At 40.7% G+C, this 23,147-nt stretch overlaps 2 protein-coding genes across 3 annotated transcripts; both read right to left on the reverse strand.

Annotated features, from left to right (window-relative positions):
* Positions 1–166: 166 nt before the first annotated feature.
* LOC311085123 (inositol 1,4,5-triphosphate receptor associated 2) lies at positions 167–6,653 on the reverse strand. 2 transcript variants are annotated; one of them, XM_084117550.1, is made up of 12 exons: positions 6,465–6,653; positions 6,281–6,353; positions 4,906–4,933; positions 4,688–4,828; positions 2,786–2,917; positions 2,574–2,718; positions 1,678–1,712; positions 1,355–1,402; positions 1,195–1,274; positions 1,041–1,118; positions 468–587; positions 167–396 (listed from the first exon to the last, which is right to left on the reverse strand). In XM_084117550.1, exons 1-12 carry the CDS (start codon positions 6,529–6,531, stop codon positions 252–254), a joined length of 1,092 nt encoding a protein of 363 aa, XP_083973676.1. In that variant the 5' UTR covers positions 6,532–6,653; the 3' UTR covers positions 167–251. The 2 variants fall into 2 exon arrangements, with proteins under 2 accessions (XP_083973676.1, XP_083973675.1); XM_084117549.1 differs by having other exon boundaries at positions 4,906–4,936; positions 6,465–6,652.
* A 3,477-nt stretch (positions 6,654–10,130) lies between these two features.
* On the reverse strand, positions 10,131–22,936 carry pparda (peroxisome proliferator-activated receptor delta a). The gene is made up of 8 exons (XM_084117548.1): positions 22,752–22,936; positions 17,390–17,747; positions 17,114–17,253; positions 16,284–16,422; positions 15,350–15,552; positions 14,402–14,608; positions 13,020–13,263; positions 10,131–12,340 (listed from the first exon to the last, which is right to left on the reverse strand). The coding sequence occupies exons 2-8, from the start codon at positions 17,721–17,723 to the stop codon at positions 12,093–12,095; spliced, it is 1,515 nt and encodes a 504-aa protein (XP_083973674.1). The 5' UTR covers positions 17,724–17,747; positions 22,752–22,936; the 3' UTR covers positions 10,131–12,092.
* Positions 22,937–23,147: the final 211 nt, after the last annotated feature.

Below are 23,147 nucleotides of genomic sequence, written 5' to 3' on the forward strand. Positions count from 1 at the left end.
TGTGACTCACTAGCGCCACCTGGTGGAAACCCAAAGTCAATGATACTCGTCTCGTTAAAAAAAATCAAGGACCACAATGGAAATAAGTTAATGTAACTTCATTGTGTTATCCTTAAATGTTGTATTGCTACTTTTTATGTCAAATAAACTCAAACTCAATTCAAGCCACCCAAAACAGAAACAGTCATGATTCAGACAGTGTTTATTCATACCTAAACTAGTCCATTAAGATCTATAACAACACTAAACCATCAGTGATTTATACAAACACTCACGAATACATATAAAAGAGTTGCTATCAGCATTATCAGACCGAACACGAGCGAAATCGCTCTGACGATCCATCCGTATGGAAACCTCCAGGACACCAGGGGGCGCCGATGTGCCACGAGACACCTGCAAACATATCACATGTCAGTGGTCTGAATTATGCGCATAAATTAAGATGAACATGACTGTAAACGCACAGTTCAGGGTTCTCCTCCCCTTGTTCTGACTCCTCCCCTTGTTCTGACTCCTCCCCCTCACATGAACTTTCTTTGGGTTTGATTGGAGAATAACGACGGCGATGGCACATTTGTGTCACACTGTCGAAGACAAAGATCGTCACAAAGGGTCACAAAGGGTCATTTTTTTGAAATTGAGATTTATACATCATCTGAAAGCTGAATAAATAAGCTTTCCGTTGATGTATGGTTTGTTAGGATAGGACTATATTTGGTCGAAATAATACTATTTGAAAATCTGAGGGTGCAAAAAAATCTAAACATTGAGAAAATCGCCTTTAAAGTTGTCCATTTATGTTCGCAATTTTTCTGCATCCACTCACAAAAATATTTTTTTTTATATATTTACGGTAGGAAATTTACAAAATATCTTCATGGAACATGATCTTTCCTTAATATCCTAATGATTTTTGGCATTAAAGAAAAATCGATAATTTTGACCCATACAATTTATCGTTGGCTATTGCCACAAATATACCCGTGCGACTCGTGACTGGTTTTGTGGTCCAGGGTCACATATGTCACGAGTTTTACCTTTGAAACATGCTGCTGTCACTGTCTTCGTACTGGTTTAGACTGTTCACAGGAGAATCTGCTGGAACTACTTCCTGTCTGAGAGACGCACACAGGAAACAGTCATATTTTCGGGTTAAATAAATCTTAAGCTACTAGTCTAGTCTAGTTTTACCTCCTGTCTGCTTGCGTATCAGGCTTTGCGTCCGCACTGGTTTCGCAGTTCTCCAGAAACGAAGCCTCTAGATGCTTCAACTGCAGTCATAAAAAATCTTGTAAAAACCTCCAGACAATCAAACCAGAAGCAAACGCTGGAATATGATCCAGAAACATACCTCAGATGGAGTCGGGAGTAATGTGACGCTTACCCTGCGGCGTATTGGCTATGGTTAAACACATTTCAGAATAATACAAGACAAATGTTAATTACAGCTCATAGTCATTACATCTATCAAGCTCCAAACAACATAAAAGGCATTTGGTCACTAGTAGAGTGGCATAAACCTACAAAAAGGGGTTCGTAATGACATGAAGGTGAGTAGATCATAAGTTTACATGTATTTAGTCTGGTGAACTTGCTCTTTAAATATGCAAAGTAAGGTCTAGAGATATGCATGAGTCACTGATTTAGTCTAATAGTTCAATCATGGTCAGTTACCTGTTGTGATGAATGTCTGAACAGGTCCCGGTCATCTGTTTGAAGAAAACTCTGATTATGTAAGACTACAGGTTAATTTAGCCTCCAGGCCACTAGGGGGCAGCACTGAAACCCCGTTTTCAAAAGTTGTTGTCGTGTAACGCAGTTGTCGTGTAATTGAACGGCCAAAACGCATAAAAAGTTTTACGTTTTTAGTTGAAAATGGTGTTGTGTAAGCAGCCCCTAAGACTACAGGTTAATTTACCCTCCAGGCCACTAGGGGGCAGCACTGAACCCCGTTTTCAAAAGTTTGCATTTTCAGGCACCTAAAACGGCGTTGTCGTATCAATGAATGGCCATAAAACTTTTTACGTTTTTAGTTGAAAACGGTGTTGTGTAAGCGGCCCCTACAGGTTTATTTATCCTCCGGGCCACTAGGGGGCAGCACTGAACCCCGTTTTCAAAAGTTGTTGTCGTGTAACGCCGTTGTCGTGTAAATGAACAGCCAAAACGCATAAAAAGTTTTACGTTTTTAGTTGAAAACGGTGTTGTGTAAGCGGCCCCTACAGGTTTATTTATCCTCCGGGCCACTAGGGGGCAGCACTGAACCCCGTTTTCAAAAGTTGTTGTCGTGTAACGCCGTTGTCGTGTAAATGAACAGCCAAAACGCATAAAAAGTTTTACGTTTTTAGTTGAAAACGGTGTTGTGTAAGCGGCCCCTACAGGTTTATTTATCCTCCAGACCACTAGGGGGCAGCACTGAAACCCGTTTTCAAAAGTTTACGTTTTCAGGCACCTAAAACGGCATTGTCGTGTCAATGAACGGCCATAAAAAGTTTTAAGTTTTTAGTTGAAAACGGTGTTGTGTAACCCTACAGGTTTATTTATCCTCCAGGCCACAAGGGGGCAGCACTGACCTGTGGAGTCGCTGTGTAATCGATGCTTCCTCCTCTGCAGCATCTTCCTGGCCTCCAGCATCTCCTCGCTCTCTGATGCGTGACGTCTCTTGAGATGCTCCACGTGAACCGACATCATCTCCACGGCGTGACTGACACGCGCTTCCTGATGCGCAAACATGGTTGTGAAAAGGTTTATGAACGGTCTATGCGGGTTTTGTGATGTGAAGTACCTGGTGTGCGGCTCCAAGCATCTCTGCTGTTTTCACAACATTGTCCACATTGCTCTCCAGCATCTGCAGGTTGTTCTTCATCTGTTCCACCATCTCTCTGCTATCCACATCTGGAAGACGCTCATACAACACCTGCAGGACAGCACAAACCCTTATAACGTGTAGGGAAGCACTTTTTGAGTACCAACATTTTTGCCAAGCAACATTTTTGCAAGTTAACAATTATGATGATAGGTGTGTTCATTAATTATTAGGATCGTAGTTGATCCGAACTGTGAGCAGTGTCAGTCACTGAACTAGCCCCGCCCACTTGTACTTTGACCACACCTACTCTTCCATAAACCCCGCCCCCTAAAGATACAACAGCACGGATCAGCAGCCCCACGCTTCGGCACGCATGAGATTCGTGGACTAACTGCTAAGTTTAACCATCATAGAGTGAACGTTTATCATTTGGACGTGTTTTGTCTTGCCAATTTACACATTCAAACGATTTTAAACGCAGAAGAAGAGGCGAAAGGCACCGAATTGATTCCTCTTTCACGTTTACTTGCGCTTGAACGGACACATACACACAAAATTACGTTATTTGAGGGAACGGCCATTTGTAGTGGTTTCCGAAACCATAGTGGACGTTATTGAGTGCACTGATTCAATCCCACAATGCACCACAATAATGAGTGTACAACTGATGTACGTTCAACGGCTAGAGAATACCCATAATGCACTGTGAGAGATTTCACTAGATTTGTAATGAGACGCTCTGGTAAACTTGATATCCGCCAAAATAAAAGCTTGACTGCATTTTTCGTTAAAATAAAAGTTCACAGGTTTATCTCATTTCTATACCCTTATGTGTGGAAATTGGGACAAAAAGTTATGAAAGTTTAATTTATTTTACAGTGCATTTGGTTTACAATATATGACTTTTACTATGGAAGCTTGATTCCGCCACAGAAAAAAACTTTTTATCTCGCAATTCTGACTTTTTTCTCACAATTGCGTGATATAACGTCAGAATTGTGTTATAAATTCAGAATCCCGTGATATAAAGTCATAATTGCGAGTTATGAAGTCGTAATTGCGAGTTATAAAGTCGTAATTGCGTGATATAATGTCGTAATTGCGAGATATAAAGTCGTAATTGCGAGTTATAAAGTCGTAATTGCGTGATATAAAGTCAGAATTGCGTGATATAGTCGTAATTGCGTGATATAATGTCGTAATTGCGAGATATAAAGTTGTAATTGCGAGATATAAAGTCAGAATTGCGAGTTATAAAGTCGTAATTGCGTGATATAAAGTCAGAATTGCGAGTTATAAAGTCGTAATTGCGAGTTATAAAGTCGTAATTGCGTGATATAATGTCGTAATTGCGAGATATAAAGTCGTAATTGCGAGTTATAAAGTCGTAATTGCGTGATATAAAGTCAGAATTGCGTGATATAGTCGTAATTGCGTGATATAATGTCGTAATTGCGAGATATAAAGTTGTAATTGCGAGATATAAAGTCAGAATTGCGAGTTATAAAGTCGTAATTGCGTGATATAAAGTCAGAATTGCGTGATATAAAGTCAGAATTGCGTGATATAAAGTCGTAATTGCGAGTTATAAAGTCGTAATTGCGTGATATAAAGTCAGAATTGCGTGATATAAAGTCAGAATTGCGTGATATAAAGTCATAATTGCGTGTAATGTAGACAGACACTATATCACAACTAAAAAGAGGTTTGAGTCCCTGTTAAAGTGACTGACGTTGTTGAAGCTGCACACTGAATATGATTTGGAGCTCTTCATTCTAAACTCTCAACGTGCGCCAGATTTATGAATTTAACTTGATCACTGTACCCAGAATGCCCTCGCGCCGCTCAGCAGAGTCTCAGGTGTGTGTTCTGCTGTACCTGTAGCATCTCTCTGGTGTGCAGCAGTTCTCTCTGCAGATTCTCCTCCGCGACGACACGCTCGTGACGCTCCGCTTGAAGCCGCTGCGTTAGCGTGAACTGGTCACAGCGAAACCCCAGTGCAAACTGGGTAAACGCGCTCTGTGTGTGTGTGCACAGGTGTTAGTGACGTCTGGGGATGTTATATCTAACACACACTCTCTCTGAGAGAGACTCACCTCGACCTCGTCCTCCGTCATCTCCACACTGCTGTGAGAAACATGTCCAGTTAGCGTTAGCATTAGCAGCCTGATACTGTGAGTTTGTTTCAGTGGGTCTTTATTACTTGAGGTCAGGAATCAGATACTTGTTATAAAATTTTAATTTAGATTCCTCTTATCGATTCATCTGTGAGCATTTCAATATGACTTTAAACCATTGAAGCGAGAGACTCTGTTTTCTGTGTTCATGTGTATCAGTGTATCGGATCCGTGCAGCTCTTAAAGTGACAGCAGCCTAATATTCCTAATATAACATATAATATAATAACACTAATATTCCTGCTCTATAATAACGCTAATATTCCCGCTCTATAACAACGCTAATATTCCCGCTCTATAATAACGCTAATATTCCCGCTCTATAACAACGCTAATATTCCCGCTCTATAACAACTCTAATATTCCCGCTCTATAACAACTCTAATATTCCCGCTCTATAACAACGCTAATATTCCCGATCTATAACAACGCTAATATTCCCGCTCTATAACAACGCTAATATTCCCGCTCTATAACAACGCTAATATTCCCGCTCTATAACAACGCTAATATTCCCGCTCTATAACAACGCTAATATTCCCGCTCTATAACAACTCTAATATTCACGCTCTATAACAACGCTAATATTCACGCTCTATAACAACGCTAATATTCACGCTCTATAACAACGCTAATATTCCCGCTCTATAACAACGCTAATATTCCCGCTCTATAACAACGCTAATATTCCCGCTCTATAACAACGCTAATATTCCCGCCCTATAAGAACTCTAATATTCCCGCTCTATAAGAACTCTAATATTCCCGCTCTATAATAACACTAATATTCCCGCTCTATAATAACACTAATATTCCCCTAATATTCCCGCTCTATAATAACACTAATATTCCCGCTCTATAATAACACTAATATTCCCGCTCTATAATAACACTAATATTCCTCTCTATAATAACACTATAAATAACACTTTTTTTGAGATTGCAAATTTGTTTTGTTTTTTTGTTTTTTTTTAATTACTGAGTGTTTATTGTCTTAAATAAAGCTTTAAGTTTATATAAGTTCTGCTAGTTGTTCTTCTATGGTGTTTTTAAACCTCAAGCAAACGCTCCTTGTGTAAGTGTTCTTTATCCTGATGATTTCTGTTCATGATACTCAGACACAATTAAATGTTTTGCAATAAGACTAAATGTGAATGATATCTAAAACAAAAACTTATTTTTTTACCTTATTGGAATCGAAATTAGGAATCGAAAAGAATCGGAATCGATAAGCAGAATCTAAATTGGAATCGGAATCGTTAAAATGTAAACGAAACCCAACCCTAGTCTTTACCTCTTTAATCCCAGTCTGTCCATGATGGATAGATTCTCCCAGGAAGCCGCCAGCAGCTTCTTTGAGTTTGGATCTGTTTAATGTGGCCAAAACCAACTCAAGTTAGTGTTTATCTCAATATATTAGAGTCCAAAACTGGTACTTTGTTTAAAATGAAAACTAACACTAAGTGTGTGTGTCGTACCGTCATCACTGTCGTCACTGTCTCCCAGTATCCCAGTATAATCATACAGGCCTGATTTATTATTCATCTGCTGATAAAACACACTGACAGAAAGCAATAAAAAACAATGTAATTTAGAGTTTCTTCCTACCGTTTGTATCGTGTCCGTTCAGAGATAAAGAGTCAATCGTAATCTTCTTAGCGCTTAGCCAACGACATGACAGAGTCGCGGGAGGAAGCGGGTGTTAAAAGAGCCTGGAAATCACTCATAAATCATCACACAAACATATATAATATATAATATATAACATATATATATAGACCATCACCAAATCACTGCAGAGAAAAATAATAAATAAATAAATATAAAATGTTTTTTTTTTTTTTTTGTAAAACAACTAATTTTACAGTTTTTTAATGATATTGAATTTTGTACATGTTATTGTTTTTAATATCCCGGTTGTGAAACCATAAGAAAGCAAAATACAGGATGTAATTCCCACATTTGACCACAAGAGGGCGTGAAGAACTGAATTATTGAGAGCTCAATTACTTGCAAAACTTAAAAACACTCCCGACAACCTTAAAGAAATCCTCTCATGGTAATTCAGTGACACGTTTATGAGTGTGTTTGGTTTCGTAACAGCACATTCAGCATTCCTCTCGTCCGCATGATCCGCGCGCTGATCCGCTAATCTGAGCTAGGCAGATTTCAGCATCTCGTGTGACCAAATCCTGTTCAAACACTTAAACCCTTTTGTTTTAGTCAGCGGGAGACCAGCAGAGAAACCACTGAATCCGGACTGCAGTCAGAGCTCTTGTTGGGACGGGGAACCTGCGCAGAACACACACACACACACGCACACACACACACATACACTAACCCGACCCCTAAACCTACCCATCACACACACACACACACACACACACACACTAACCCGACCCCTAAACCTACCCATCACACACACACACACACACAAACAAACACACACGCAGACAGGTTTGTTTTGCTATACTTGGAATAGACATTCCATAGACGTAATGGTTTTTATACTGTACAAACTTGTTTATTCCATCACCCTACACTAAACCTACCCACCACACACACACACACACACACTAACCCGACCCCTAAACCTACCTACACACACACACACTAACCCGACCCCTAAACCTAACCATCACACACACACACACACTCTCTTTCTCTCTCTCTCTCACACACACACACAATGGAGAGAGGGTGAGTTATGCTGCTTGGGGCCACATTGTTCATACAACATCTGCAGAGCACATTCACGTGCACACACACACACACTTAAAACAAAAGTCATACACAAACAATCACTCATAACGATAATCATAATCAGGTTCAGATGGGCGTGTGTTATCCTGTGACCCATATGATTGTTCTGTTCCTTATGCATTTACATACTGACCTTGAAGAGAGGAAACAACTCAAACCGAAAGAGGGGTCACGACCTCAGCTGAGGGGGAACAAACGTACTGTAGCGGAGGAAACATACGTAACGTCCAGGAAAACAGAAGAGCACAACTCAGAGGAAGAGCACGTACCTTCGGAAACCTTTCACTGACTCTCACGCCCTGCGGTTCATCACGACTCTTAAATCACACAGTGAGCCTCAGAAACATCTCACTGAGCATCTGAACCTCGAAACACCTCAGCGAAGATCAAAAACACCCGATGATCTCGTAAAACAGTGATCTTCTAAAACACCCTCTTACTCCCGATTACATAACCCTCAAAACACCCAAATGATCCCTTAAAACACCCAGTGATCTTCAAAAATGCCCACTAAAACTCAAAAACACCCAGATTAATCCCTAAATACTTAACAACCCTTAAAAGCTCCCCAGTGATCCCCTGAAATACACAGTGATCCTCAAAAACACCCCAATTGTCTCATAAAACACCCGTTGATCTTCAAAAACGCCCACTAAGACTCGAAACACTCACATTACTTAATTACCCTCAAAACACCCCAATGAGCCCAATGATCCCCTAAAACACCCAGTGACCCTCAGAAACACCCCAATGACCCCCTAAAATACCCAGTGACCCTCAGAAACACCCCAATGACCCCCTAAAACACCCAGTGACCCTCAGAAACACCCCAATGACCCCCTAAAACACCAGTGACCCTCAAAACACCCCAATGACCCTCAAAACACCAGTGACCCTCAAAACACCCCAATGACCCTCAAAACACCCCAATGATCCCAGTGACCCTCAAAACACCCCAATGACCCCCTAAGACACCCAGTGACCCTCAAAACACCCCAATGACCCCCTAAGACAGCCAGTGACCCTCCAAACACCCCAATGATCCCCTAAAACACCAGTGACCCTCAAAACACCCCAATGACCCCTTAAGACAGCCAGTGACCCTCCAAACACCCCAATGACCCCCATAGGACACCCAGTGACCCCCAAAACACCCCAATGACCTCCTAAGACACCCAGTGACCCTCCAAACACCCCAATGACCCCCTAAGACACCCAGTGACCCTCCAAACACCCCAATGATCCCCTAAAACACCAGTGACCCTCAAACCACCCCAATGGCCTCCTAAGACACCCAGTGACCCTCAAAAACACCCACCGAAACTCAAACTCCCAGATTATTCCCCAAATACATAACGACTCTCAAAAACAAGCACCCACTAGGCTGTACACTAGGCTGTACACTAGGCTACTCTGAACACAAATGGCCCTATAAAGTACCCCGAACACCCTAAATACCCACTAACCTTCGATAATAACCAGAACACAACTGACTAACTAATACACTGTTCACCCTCCAAAACTGACGCCCTAAAATACTTATTGACCACCCCAAACAACCAGTGTACCTATAAAACCACCACAATGAAACAATGAAAATAAGTCTCATAAACATCGTACATGCACTCAAATACACCCACAGAGATCAACCTGACCGTCAAAAACACCCCAATCTCACATTAGGCTACTCAGAACTCTTAAGCACCCTAAATACCCACTGACCTTCAAAAACACCCAGTAAACAACTGACCAAAGACACCCTTCGGACCCTGCAAAACACCCCAATGACACCCTAAAAATATGCATTGACCCTAAAAAAACCTCAAAAACACTGATCTTCAAAGACACCTCACTGTCACATCAAGCTTTGAATACAACTTACCCTCCACAGGACCCTAAATCACGCCCTAAACACCCACTTATCCTCAAAAATAGCACAGAACTGACCATCCACATAATAAAGACCACAATGAACACTTAAAATACTCAGCAACACTAAATCAACAACAACAACCTAAATACACTCAATCTGACCCTCAAAAACACCCCAATCTCACATTAGGCTATTTAGAAATCATAAGGCACCCTAAATGACACCCTAAAACACCATAAAACTCTTTATTATACTAAAAACTAGACTGACTGTTGAAAATACGCCACTGATCCTCCAAAACACCCCAGTGACGCCCTAAAATTCCCACAAACTATCACCCCCTTACAGACTTACAAACACACACACACCAAAATACCCTGATGACGCCCTAAAACATCCACAAACCCTCTAAAACGTCCACTTACCTCATCAATAATCCAGTGACCCCTGTGTGAGCATAAGAGATGTTCATTTGGTTAGCAAAATCATTTATGAAACAGCCCAGAAGATCAATCTGTGAGGTTTTACCCTGTAGTTTTATTCAGATGTTTTACAAAAGCCTGTAGAAAACATCACCCTGCAACAGTTCAGTCAGTTCTTGTCCACATCGTTCACATAACCAGGAAACAAACGGCCCCTCCGACAGGAAGACTCGCACACATTTCACCGGCACTCGTTTCCGGGTCAGAACGCACAGATTCACAGCATGTCATGTCTACATGAGCCAGTTAGCAGCACCACCATGACACGAATGAAATTAAATCAGATTGAGGCCTACAATGCGCTTAAGGTCAAAGGTCACAGCGATATATGTCGTGTTGTTGACCGTAACCGCTGATTCGGGAAACTAACTAATAAAGCGTAATTAAATAATATTTATATAAACTCTGGAGTCAGATATTCAATCACCGATCTGAACTCTGATATATAAATGTGATCACAGTATCATTTCTTAGAAACACAAACATAAACAATTAAAAAAACGGAAAGTTTGAGGTTTTAAAAGTTGTAATAATATTCGGTCAGTTCAACCAGCTGGTCTTAGCTAGCCTCCTACCTTGTTTTTGAGAGGTTTTGGCCACTTTTTTTGGCTGGTTAGACTGGGAGACCAGCTTAAACCAGGTAGAACCAGCTAGAACTAGCAGAACATCTGGTTTAGGCATTGGCTTTTCATCAGCGATTGAATTTTCATATCTTGAAGCGTGAAGGATTATTTAAAAACTGTGTTTTTCATGAAGTATGCGAGTGCAAACACGTCTTGTTTTGTTATGAAACGCGTCAGAAAACAATTTGTAAAACAATGCAAGTATGTGCTGCATTCTCAGTTTCGCCACTGGGGGCGCTAGCAGACATTAGCGCAATCAGTCTTCTATACAGTCAGCTCAACTATGATCAAGACGCCGCAACAGTTAGAAGTCTTGCTAAGCAGGTTAGTTAAAGCTAGTTAAACTGTTGAAACGTTTATATGTAGCTAAGAGCTAAATAAAAAATCTTGTTTGATAACGTTCGCATGCTTAAGCATTGCGTTTTTGGCCTTCAAGACTTCCAAACATAGCAAAAGGACGTATAAAACTCAACGTTATAAGCCTGCGAACCGACCCAAAATAGATGGAGCAAAATGGGTATCGCTAGTAGCAGCAACGTTTCATATTTAACGTCATTTGGCGGAAAAGCTTTTGTTGTGTAGCGCTACAATTTTCCACAAGTTTTTTCTGGACGATTATTTGTAAAAATGTGTTTTTTCATGAAGTATGTGAATGCACACACTTCTAGTTAAAGTTTCACTTCATAAAACAATGCAAGTATGTGCTGCATTCTCAGTTTCGCCACTGGGGGCGCTAGCAGACATTAGCGCAATCTGTCTTCTTCTACAGTCAGCTCAACTACGGTCAAGACGCCGCAACAGTTGGAAATTTTGCTAAGCAGGTTAAAGTTAGGTTAGCTAACATCTTGTTTCATCACGTTAGCATACTTAAGTCGCGTGTTTTTGGCCTTCAAGACTTGCAAACATAGCAAAAGGACAAAGGACGTACAAGTAAAACTCAACGTTACAAGCCTGCAAACCGACCCAAAATAGATGGAGCAAAATGGGTTTCTCTAGTAGCAGCAACCTTTGATATTTAACGTCATTTGGCGACGTTTTTCCATACCCCCCCCACACACACACAAAAAAAAAGTCCTTAAACAACTCAAAAAATTATTGTCGTCAAAGACATTGTGAATAGTTCAACGGGAATGCATTGCTGCGATTTAAAGATTCGGTTAAAGAAGTTGTGAAGCATATGTGAGGCAGATTTGAGCAGCAAATGAGGGTCTTTATTACGTTTACGATGACGTCTCTCGACCTGCTTTAGAGTTCAGTTCAGTAACAAATCATCCAGTCGCATAAGATCCAAAGAGTTTTATAAAAGTAGCAACTCGAGAGCTGAAGATCACAGTGATTTGGTCCGCGAGCCTGGAATGGTTTGGATCAGTACATGTCCCTGTAGATCTCCTGCAGAAGCGGGTGCAGCGACGTCTCGGACTCCGTCTTCTTGATCTTCTGCACCAGCTGAGCGTTCTCCGTCACCAGTTGCCGGAGGTCGGCCAGCTTCTGCAGGAGTTTGGGGAAGATGAAGCCGGCGTCGGGGTGATTGAGCGTCAGGTGCTGATTGAGGGCCTGGAGGATGTTGTCCTGGATCTCCTCCACCTGATGGACGTTCATGAGTCCTGGACGATCTGCACTCAAGGAAACATGCACAAACCGCTTTGATTTGTACGTCATTTCTCTTACTGCAGTTCCATTATGAAACTCAAAATCCCAGATTACTCCCTAAATACTTAATGACCCTCCAAAACACCCCACTGACGCCCTAAAAATACTTACTGACCACCCCAAACAACCAGTGTACCTAAAGAACCACCACAATGAAACCTTAAAATACCCATAAACAGGGTTTGAAATTAACACCCGCCAACGCTGTCAAATCACTAGCAAATTTGGCGTGTTACTTATGTTTACTCACTTTGCTGGGTTCGTGTAAATCCGTGAAAGCCAAATCTGCGCAGATCTAGCGCAAATATTCAACTCGTGAGTCATCATGATTAAAGATTAAAAAGCATTTGGTTAACAGAAAAGACATTGTTATTTCCAACATCCTACAAAAAATTTGTATGTTCTTTTTACTGTATTGATCTGTCCACCTAAAACATATTTTTGAGGATGAAAGAGGAAGAGGAGGAGATGCTGGATAGCAGGATTTTGTTTGAATAAGAAATTAATGTATGAAATCCAAATGAAATTTCAAACCCTGCCCATAAAGTCTCAAAAACATCCTACATGCACTCAAATACACCCACAGAGATCAACCTGACCGTCAAAAACACCCCAATCTCACATAAGTCGACGAAAGCTCACCTCCACACAGGATGATGGCGGCCACGAACAGGGCGAGGTCGCTGTCGTCCAGCTCGAGAGCGTTAAACTTCACCGCAAACTCGAACTTCGGCTCCATGATCTCGCTGAAGGGTTTGCGAAGACTGCGGAGGAACTCCCTCGTCACGAAGCCCCGCCCATTCGCCACCAACAGCCCGTCTTTATTCATGAGCGACGGCAGCATGGCGAAGATCGCCTCGTGGACGCCGTACTTCAACAGCGTCACCTGGGGAGCAAAGGCAAGCTAGTCAAGAGTCGAGAAAACGCACAGTTCGTAAAAAGAATTCTTGCGTAAAACAAAAAACTGAATTTCGTTCATATGTGCACTCAAAATGTACAGTTGAATGACATTAAAAAGTTATCTATCTATCTATCTACTAGTGCTGTGTTCGAAATCGCCACCTACACCAAAATTTTCGTATGCATTTTTTCGTATTTGTCATTCAGTGGCTCTAAATTGTCAAAACATCTCTCATAATGCTTGCTACGGATGCGGAAAACGCAGAAAATCGAACCTGATCCGTTTTTTTTTTATGACTGACGAAAGTTTCGGAGGCAGTGTGTAAGCGTGATTGACACAACGTGAGGTCTGTTTATTTTTTAACGTGCAAAAATTTTGGACGAGAATTTCGGACTTTATTTTGACTATGGAAACTAGAATGAATAAACCGTAATTAAATAATTTAATAACCAATTAAAAAGGAATTTATACCTGTATGATATTACGGTGGTCCAGCACGGTTTGGAAAATGGATGGATGATTGATTCAGCTGCGGCGCCATCTCCTGGCAAGACGCGGGAATTCATTCAGTGCACAACTCTCACAGTGCATTATGGGTATTCTCTAGCCGTAGAGTTGTTCATCAGTTATACACTCATTACTACGGTGCATTGTGGGATTGAATGAGTGCACTCAAATAACGCACTATTTTCAATTAAAAACGAAAAACTTTTTATGCGTTTTGGCTGTTCGTTTACACGACAACGGCGTATTGAGTGCCTGAAAACGCAAACTTTTGAAAACGGGTTTCAAAGCGCAAGTTTTTGAAAACGGTCTCCGTGTAAACAACAAAAACGTGAATCTCTGAAGACGATGACATCATGCACATGCGTATTACGTGTTCAATGTATAGTGTTTCATCGCCACCAAATGGCCTGGCAGCAGAATACAGCGTTTTTAATCGTTTTCGCGGATCCGTGTGAATGGGGATCGTTTTGACAATGCTGTCGTCTGTACGCAGAAAACTCAAAGGAGAAACTTCTCAGTTTTAAGCATATCGTTGTCGATGTAGGGTACGATTTCGCCTAGTTTTAACGGAAAAAGTCGTTTTCATGGATTACACCTCATGTCCTGATTCCGTTACCTGGTCGTTCAAGAACAGGTCGATGAATCCCGGGATGCTTTTGGAGAACTCGGTGAGTTCTCGTACAGTTTCCACGGTCGTGCATTGACAGCGGTAAAACACGTGCACGCCGATCTCCTTGTTGGGCGGAGCTCCGTTAATCACCTGATTCCAGACCAGCCCGTTTTCCGCCTGCCACAGCGAGTCCATGTCATGAATGACAAACGGCTGGAGGACACAAAGAGAAACCAGTTTGTTTTTCTCGAGCATCTTCATTGACAATGTTTTTAAAGGGATAGTTCACCCAAAAATGTCATTAATTACTCACCCTCATGAAATTTCAAACCCATAAGACCTTCGTTCATCTTCGGAACACAAATTAAGATATTTTTGATGAAAACTGATGGCTCGGGCGGGCTCCATTTACAGCTATTTAATTAACACTTTGAAGGCCCAGAAAGGTAGGAAAGACATTGTTAAAATAGTCCGTGTGACTGCAGTGGTTCAACCTTAATTTTATGAAGCAACGAGAAAACTTTACGACTTACAAAATAACGACTTTATTTAACAATTTCTTCTCTGAAGAAGAGCGCGAATGTGAACGCGCGTCGGAGACTGATACATACATAGAAGAGAAGAAATTGTTGAATAAAGTAGTTTTTTTGGAACACAACCCTATTCTCGTCGCTTCATAAAATTACGGTTGAACCACTGCAGTCACATGGACTATTTTAATGATGTCTTTCCTACCTTTCTGGGCCTTCAAAGTGTTCATTAAATAGCTGTCAATGGAGCCCCCCCACCCCCACCTGGAGCCATCAGTTTTCATCAAAAATATCTTAATTTGTGTTCCGAAGATGAACGAAGGTCTTACAGGTTTGGGACAACATGAGGATGAGTAATTAATGACAGAATTTTCATGTTTGGGTGACCTATCCCTTTAACGTTTGCCGTTTCTCGCAGGGTTACCTGGCTTGCGTTGGTCTTCCCCGTCAGGATGTTGCGAGCTTTCTTCTTGGTCATGTTGAGATTCTTCAGGTAGGCGTTGTTGACCCTTTTGGCGAGAGACTTCAGATCTGAACCACTGGAGGTCTGGGAGCTCTTTTCCCCCGCTAACATCCCCGCGACTAGCTTACGCTTCTCTGCCTCCGGCATCCGTCCGTATCGGATCGCTACCAACACAGAATCACAGTCAACACTGGCTACGTTTACATGCGACCACATAATGCGTTAGTAATGGGATTGACGGCTCAATCGGACTGAAAAGCCTTCAAACACCTTAATCGATCTGATTGAGCTCGATCCGAACGAAATTTCGATCGGATTGAAAGGGGGGGTTTATTCCTTTTCTGATCCGATCGAGAGGACATGTAAACACTTGATCGGATTGAAAACCATATAAACCACATATGACTTAGAAATAGCATAATGACGCTTGACGCGCTGAACGAGCTGTTCTTCCTGTGTCGTATAAATGAGTTTCCCGTCCTCCTATAATCCTGCTTTCCCTGTGTGTGTGAAGTGGAGCCGGACGACCACCAGTGCTTGCTTCAGACTCTCATCCACACACAACTGGGTTTGGGCATTATTACTGCAGGCTCATACACTCATCGTCTCCAAATTATGACCAGAAATGGATCAATATTAAGTCTGCTGTTTAAAACAAATAAAGAACCAATGTAGGAGAATTCGTGTAATGTGCGCATGTCAAAAAATATATACCGACTTGAAGCTTGTGACATATAAACACACACATCAACCCGATCACATGTTTAGCGTTCATGTAAACACTAATCAGATTCATTCATCCGATTGACACAAAAGCTGTGCATGTAAACACAGCCACTGTAGTCTAGAAGTCAATATTTTATTGTTCGCGTATGTCTGTTGTCGTTTCGCTTACCGTCATGAGACATCCCGAGCACCAGGCACTTTTGAAATCGACAGAACTGGCATTTATTCCGACTTTTCTTTTGGATCTTACAGCTGCGCTCACATTTATCATATTCCAACTTCATTCGAATGGTCCTCCGGAAAAATCCCTGAGAGACACAGAGACACAGTTTTTATGGAGACAGAGATTTTATGGAGTATGATGCGAGCACCTCTCAGTGGCGTAAAGTATTTGAGTAAATGTAATTAGTTACTGTACTTAAGTATCTTTTTAGTTTTACTATCAAAAATATTAGCAACTTTTACTCTCTACTTGAATACATTTTTGAACAAGTATACACTGCCGTTCAAAAGTTTTCGATCGGTAAGAACGTTTTTAAAAGAAGTCTCTTCTGCTCACCAAGGCTGCATTTATTTAATTAATTGATAAAAAATTGGGGGAAAAATACAGTAATATTGTGAAATATTATTCCAGTGTAAATCATCTGTTCTCTATGTGAATATACAGTAAAGTGTAATTTATTCCTGTGATCAAAGCTGAATTTTCATCATCATTACTCCAGTCTTCAGTGTCACATGATCCTTCAGAAATCACTCTAATATGATGATTTGATGCTCAAAAAACATTAATTATTATTATCGATGTTGAAAACTGTCATTTACATTTTTATTTCAGGATTCTTTGATGAACAGAAAGTTCAAAAGAACAGCATTTATCTGAAATAGAAAGCTTTTGCATTGAAATTGGTGACTTGTAACTTGTCATTTTCACTGCAAGGTATCTGTACTTTTACTCAAGTGTGGTTTTCAGGTACTCGTTACACCTCGGTGACCTCTGACCTTGCAGCCCTCACAGGCATGAACGCCGTAGTGGAATCCCGAGGCTCGGTCTCCACAGATTCGACATTCCATGTTAAGCCCCGCCCCCTCGTCTCGGCCCCGCAGGAGCTGCTCTGACAGAGGCGACGCTTTGCACAGATCTACACACACACACACAGAACTGCATTTCTATGCGAGAATCAATCAAACACTTCATGTAACTTCATGAAATTCTGCGAACGCGTATAAAAGTGTGCGAAAGTAATCACCCCCCATAACCACCATCATTATCCTCACCTGTGGAGGTTGCTGTCGGTTCAGGACTGCTCGTGTTGCTTTGCTCTTCCAGTTCGTTCGCCTCATGTCGATTCGTCTCCCAGTTAAGCTCCTCCCCCTGAGGCTCCTCCCTCACATCCAGCTCCAGGTTAAGCTCCACCCCTCCTCCAAGTTCACAAAGCACATCCTCAAATCGTTCGTCATCAGGCCCCTCCCCCTGGCTAATGCAGGGGGAGGAGTCTTCGTTCGCCACACAGACTCCGCCCACTGCCCCGGGATCTCTGGGTAATCTGCTCCTCCCGGCCACAAAGGCCGAGTTTCTTCCGTCCATCTCCAGAAATTCAAACACGCTCATGAGCCGCCGCGGTCATAACAGCATCTGTGAGAGAAACACACATTTTAAAAACTGGAAAACACACGTTTTATGTGCCATAATTCATAATTCTGCAATTATAAGACATTATTCTAATGATGAAATGGTTTGTTGAGCACAGTTTTTGTTTCAATTTTCCCATGTTTCCTATTGAAATTACAGTTTTCCCAGAATTACACTAACATATTGAGCATATAAAATATTAGCTCAATTACAATTAAACCAAAAATTATTCAGACACCTTCAACATTTCTCACATTATCACAGTTTATTCGCTATAGTTTAGAAAATGGTAATAAAATATGAGCAGAACTCAGTTGATATTTGACTGGTTTTGTCCGTCCTTCTGTTAGACTGTCTCACACATGAATTATGTTGAATATCTGTCAGCTGTTAAATTTAACTACACAATTAGATAATACCAGTTTAGCTCAACCAATCACCAAGCAATGCTTCATTGTGTTCAGCCTGTGTGTAAAAAGAGCATTAGCAATTAAAGACAAAACACTTCAGCAAAACATGATCAGCTCAAAGTGTCCGAATCAGTTTTGGTCCCAAATGTTTATTAATGTCACTGGTAGTCACTGAATGAAGAATATTTGAGTGTAATATGTCACAGTTTACTTTATTTTGCTCTCCTCACTGACATTAATGAACTACAGTGTCCTGATCACACTAGTAATAAATTATTTACTAGTGTCTGAATAATTTTTGGTTTGACTGTATAATTTTAATATAAGACTATTTAATGAAAAAGACTGTAGATTAGTTGGCACACAAATTTAATTTCTGTCTGGAAAAAACTACATATATAATTTAGACTATATAATTATAAATAAGTAATGCTAATATTATACCCAAATGAGCTTTTATGTGTTTTGGGTAACACTTTATTTTACAGTGTCCTTGTTACATACATGTATTTACCATAGTAATAACAGTAATTATTCATAATAACATGCAACTAACCCTCAACCAAACCCTAATCCTACCCTAACCGTATAGTAAGTACATGTTGTTCATTAATATCACTCATTACTTAAATATATAATTACACTGTAACAATGACACCTTAACATAAAATGTAACCGTCTTTTGTACTGTAAGTTGGTCTTTAGTTTCATGAAGTCCAATCTTAAAAGTGCCTGAAGAGTGTGTGTGTGTGTGTGTGTGTGTGTGTATTCGAGGAACAGTTGAAATAACACAACACTGATTTGACAGCTGTATCGTGTTCAGAAGACACCAGAAACCTGTGGTACGCCCACCCCCGACCGACTGACGCACTGCATTCTGGGAACTAACACAACACACACACCAGCTGCAGAGACATGAAACTTCTGTGACTGAACCAAAACCAAAGCAAAGCCCAAATGTTCACAGACTGTCTTCAGACCTCTGACACACACACACACACACTGATCGTACAGGTGAAAGCTCTGTGAGTGAGTTTCTCAGTGTCAGTTTCAGCAGAAACAAACAATGAAAGCGTCAGAATGAGGAGCAGAGGTCAGTCAGGCCCGGCACTGGAGCGGCTGCAGGCCCAACAACATGCCTCTCACTGGAGCTCAGCACATTTCACCACTCAAACTCTGAAGTCTGTGAACTGTGACTGTGTTTCCACACACAAACAAACAAACACAAACAAACGCAAGTTTAGAAAACATATTTTAACATCCAAAAGAAAAATATAATTGAATCGCAAGCTAGCGTTGTGATTGGTGTACGTATGAATTACATTCACTCAGTAACTGGTGGGTTCAAAACATGTTAATTGTTGTGGAGCTGAGAAGAGTTTCCCACATGCATGAAACAAGCTAAACCAAACTAAAGAAGTACAATAAATAATAGTCACAAATTTTGTGTTAGAGTTGGTCTACAGTCTTGCTTTACAACAAAACTAAAACAAAACAAACTTTTAGGGATAAGGCTTGTTCACACCAAGGGCGATAACTATAGCGTAAATAAAAAAATAGTTCTCAAAGTAAAAGAATGACAGAGTCCACACCACAACTATAGCGATACAAGGAACGATATCATTGGAATCACTTTTTAGAACATTTTTTTTCCAGCTGATGAATGATTAAAACATTGACAGCCAATCAGAATCCATCCTGCTTAAAGAGCTCGAGCATTTAAAGCAACAGACGACAAAACTGCAGCGCTTACAATAAACAGAACGATATCGTCCGCTGGTGTGGACGCTAATACATTTATCGTTATCGTTATAGTTATAGTTATATAGGGTGAATCCAGGTTGATTGGGACACATTTTTCCAGTCATTTCAATGGCAAAGTGTCTCAACAAACCTGGATTCACTCTAGCGCCTGATGTGAATGAGCCTTTACTCTATAATCATTATAATCTGCTTTACAACAAAACTAAACAAACAAAACCAAAAAGAGTAATAAAAAAAGAGATAAAATAAAATAAAACGAAATAATAGCCACAAGATTCTTTTACAATCATTATAATCTGTGCGCATTTAGACAAATAAACAAGAGCACAGATTGTCACATTACAACAACAACCTTCCCAACAAACACACCAATCCCGATCCCACTGGAGCTTCATGATTGGTCAGAAGACTGAGATAAGTGGGTCAGTGTGTGGATCAATGTGTGTGTTCAAACACACAGCAGATTTCCTAAAGAGCTTCATTACAACAGAATTCACATATAGCAGCGTGAGGTCAAAGGTCACCGTGAAGCGTGCGACATGCTCACCTACTATGCATGCTATTCCTGCAGTATAGTAATGACTTATTTAAATGCAAGTACTTTATTAAACACAAAATACTTGTTAATGTACCTGTAGTGTGCAGTAGACTAGTTTACATTCTGAAAGCTCAAATGACCTTTTGACCCCTACAATGTGAAAGGCAGACGACCTTTGACCTCTTATAAAAAGCCTAAACCACCAAACAGGTCAGATATGTAAGAGCAGAGGATCATGGGACTGGAAGCAAGCACTTGAAGAGGTTAAATTAGTCTCCATGGCAACAGCAGCGCTGATGTCACTTCCTGACCGGCATGAGGTTAACGAGTTAATCAGAAATAATGAGCGACTCAGATTGACAGCTGCTCGTTAGACCCGTTGACCTGTCTTTCTCGTTTGTTTTCTCCTGGAGAACTTCAAAATATCCATCAATAAAGAGCCAGTATCAAACCTTCCGGATGAAAGATCTTACAGAATTCACAAACATTGTTTCTAGCAAGCATAAAAGTATTTAATAACTCGTAAAACAACAACGTACTGTTGTACTTAAAATGCATTGCGAATGACATAAAAGAAAACCTTACTTATAGATAACATATAACATATAAAACATAGATAAACATAAGTAGTTACATCATTCGCAATGCTTTATGGAAGTAGACAAGCGCTGCAGATCTTTGTTTCCATGGCAACAGCGACTTCTCTGATTGGCAGATTTCTCTTCAGGATTTTATCCACACTGGATTTTTTAATTCCACAAACCTTTCCGGAAAGTTCGCTTTGGCACGCTGTTTCGAACTCCCGAAAATTTGCTGATGATTCTTCCTATTCTTTTGTTTTCTGCCTGCGGTAACTACCAATGAAACGTCACTTCATCATTGTGTATCAGATAAATGTGAATTGCACTTCAGATTCAATTATTGTTGTGCAGAAAAAATATACTTACACCGTTACACACCTCAAGTCGGGAAATAGTAAATGGGAAAACAGGCATTCTTTTATAACTGTATTATTTTTAGGGTAGTGAAATACGTCCCGGGTCACTAAAGAGCCCATGTATGCGTTTAAGGGTTAACTACAAAACATTAAGTATAAAGACATAATCAAGTTTAAAAAAAATCACATCACTTACAAAATTCACACAGAACTACTCAAAATCTATAGATAGAACTACAAAAAATGCAATTCATCTTTTTTAATCCAGCACCAAAAAATTTCAACCTTCCAAATCCCTTCAAACTTTTCCAGTTTCTTCATGTGAGAATAGAAAATAAAATCATGTAGAGAGAGAGAGAGAGAGAGAGAGAGAGGGGGGGGGGGGGGGGGGGGGGGGACTGGGAAAATCACAAGCGAAGGAAGGAAGGAACCTGCCGCTACAGACATAGAGACGAGGGAAAGAAGAGGAGGAGAAGTCTGTGTTCAATAACCACACCTGAGATGTTCAGAACCGACACACTTCATATATCTCTGAGATGCTTCTGGAGGTCCGTCACATACAGAGCCGACGATGTGTTAATGTTAAGCGGCAGGTCGTGACCTTTCAGGGTCAATGAACGGGTCCCACCACAAACATCTCAAAGTTCACATCAACATATTATTTTTTCGGGTATGAGAGTGGGCGACTATGTGGCCTTGATGGCTTCTTCATGTTTGTATTTTTACATAATGTTGGTCCTGTGATGAATGAAACCACTTCAAACTGATTTCCAGTGATTTTACAGCCCGTTCCTGGAGTTTAGTGAGTGTTTTTTTTATCAGGTTAGTAAATACACACTGTGTGCCAGTGTGTCGCAAGAGCACAGATCGTCCCCAAATCACCCCAAAACAACTTTCACCTACAAAAACACATATCTATCTATCTATCTATCTATCTATCTATCTATCTATAGGCTATTCCTAATCTCTCTCTCTCTCTCTATCTCTATATAGAGATATATACCTATCATTTATTCTATCTATCTATCTATCTATCTATATTCCTAATCTCTCTCTCTCTCTCTCTCTCTATATATAGAGATATATATACCTATCATTTATTCTATCGATCTATCTATCTATCTATCTATCTATCTATCTATCTATCTATCTATCTCTATCTATCTATCTATCTATCTATCTATCTATCTATCTATCTATCATCAGCTCTTTAATTCTTCGCGCGATCTGTCAACAGAAAACTCTCTTTGAAACTTTATCTGCGCATAAACTTCATGGTCTCTCAGTAAATAAACCATCAGAGTCTCATATGACTCAAACGTTCAACATGACAAAAAACAAACGGAAAACAAACTTACGAGAGACTTTTTTCCGCGTCAGAATAACGACCGATCCCGAAAGTCTATTCCTTCCGTTCGCGTTATTTTCCAGACGGATCAGCGAGGATTCGCTACATGTGTCATGTTTACCGGGACGCGCTTCATCAAACGGGAACGGGATTCCCGACGGCGCGAGCGCTCCGGATCACACGCGTCACGGCTATGATGTCACAGCGGCTCTTTTCACTTAACCCTATACGAACCTCGTGTGTGAGTGTGTGTGTGTATTATCATTCACATGTGCTGCCTGCATTTGAGAAAATGTCCTTTTAATATGTTGCTCTTTAACTTCATCACAAACAATATCCATTTACTTTGAGTTTTCGCGCTCACTTCCGGTCATCGCCAACAGGTGGCGCTGTTCGCCACATAAAA

The sequence above is a fragment of the Abramis brama genome (assembly GCF_963993115.1).
Source record: "Abramis brama genome assembly, chromosome: 6".
Classification (NCBI taxonomy): domain Eukaryota; kingdom Metazoa; phylum Chordata; class Actinopteri; order Cypriniformes; family Leuciscidae; genus Abramis; species Abramis brama.

Bases quoted from the DNA above. Each gene is read 5' to 3' on its own strand.
- LOC311085123 (XM_084117549.1), bottom strand. From the start codon at position 6,531: ATGAATAATAAATCAGGCCTGTATGATTATACTGGGATACTGGGAGAC. The intron at 2,918-4,687 runs GTACAGCAGAAC...GCTGTCCTGCAG, and splicing joins ACACCAGAGAGATGCTACAG to GTGTTGTATGAGCGTCTTCC. The intron at 397-467 runs GTGCGTTTACAG...ATATGTTTGCAG, and splicing joins GGGGAGGAGAACCCTGAACT to GTGTCTCGTGGCACATCGGC.
- pparda (XM_084117548.1), bottom strand. From the start codon at position 17,723: ATGAGCGTGTTTGAATTTCTGGAGATGGACGGAAGAAACTCGGCCTTT. The intron at 17,254-17,389 runs GTGAGGATAATG...GTGTGTGTGTAG, and splicing joins ACCGACAGCAACCTCCACAG to ATCTGTGCAAAGCGTCGCCT. The intron at 16,423-17,113 runs GTCAGAGGTCAC...TGTGTCTCTCAG, and splicing joins ATGCCTGTGAGGGCTGCAAG to GGATTTTTCCGGAGGACCAT.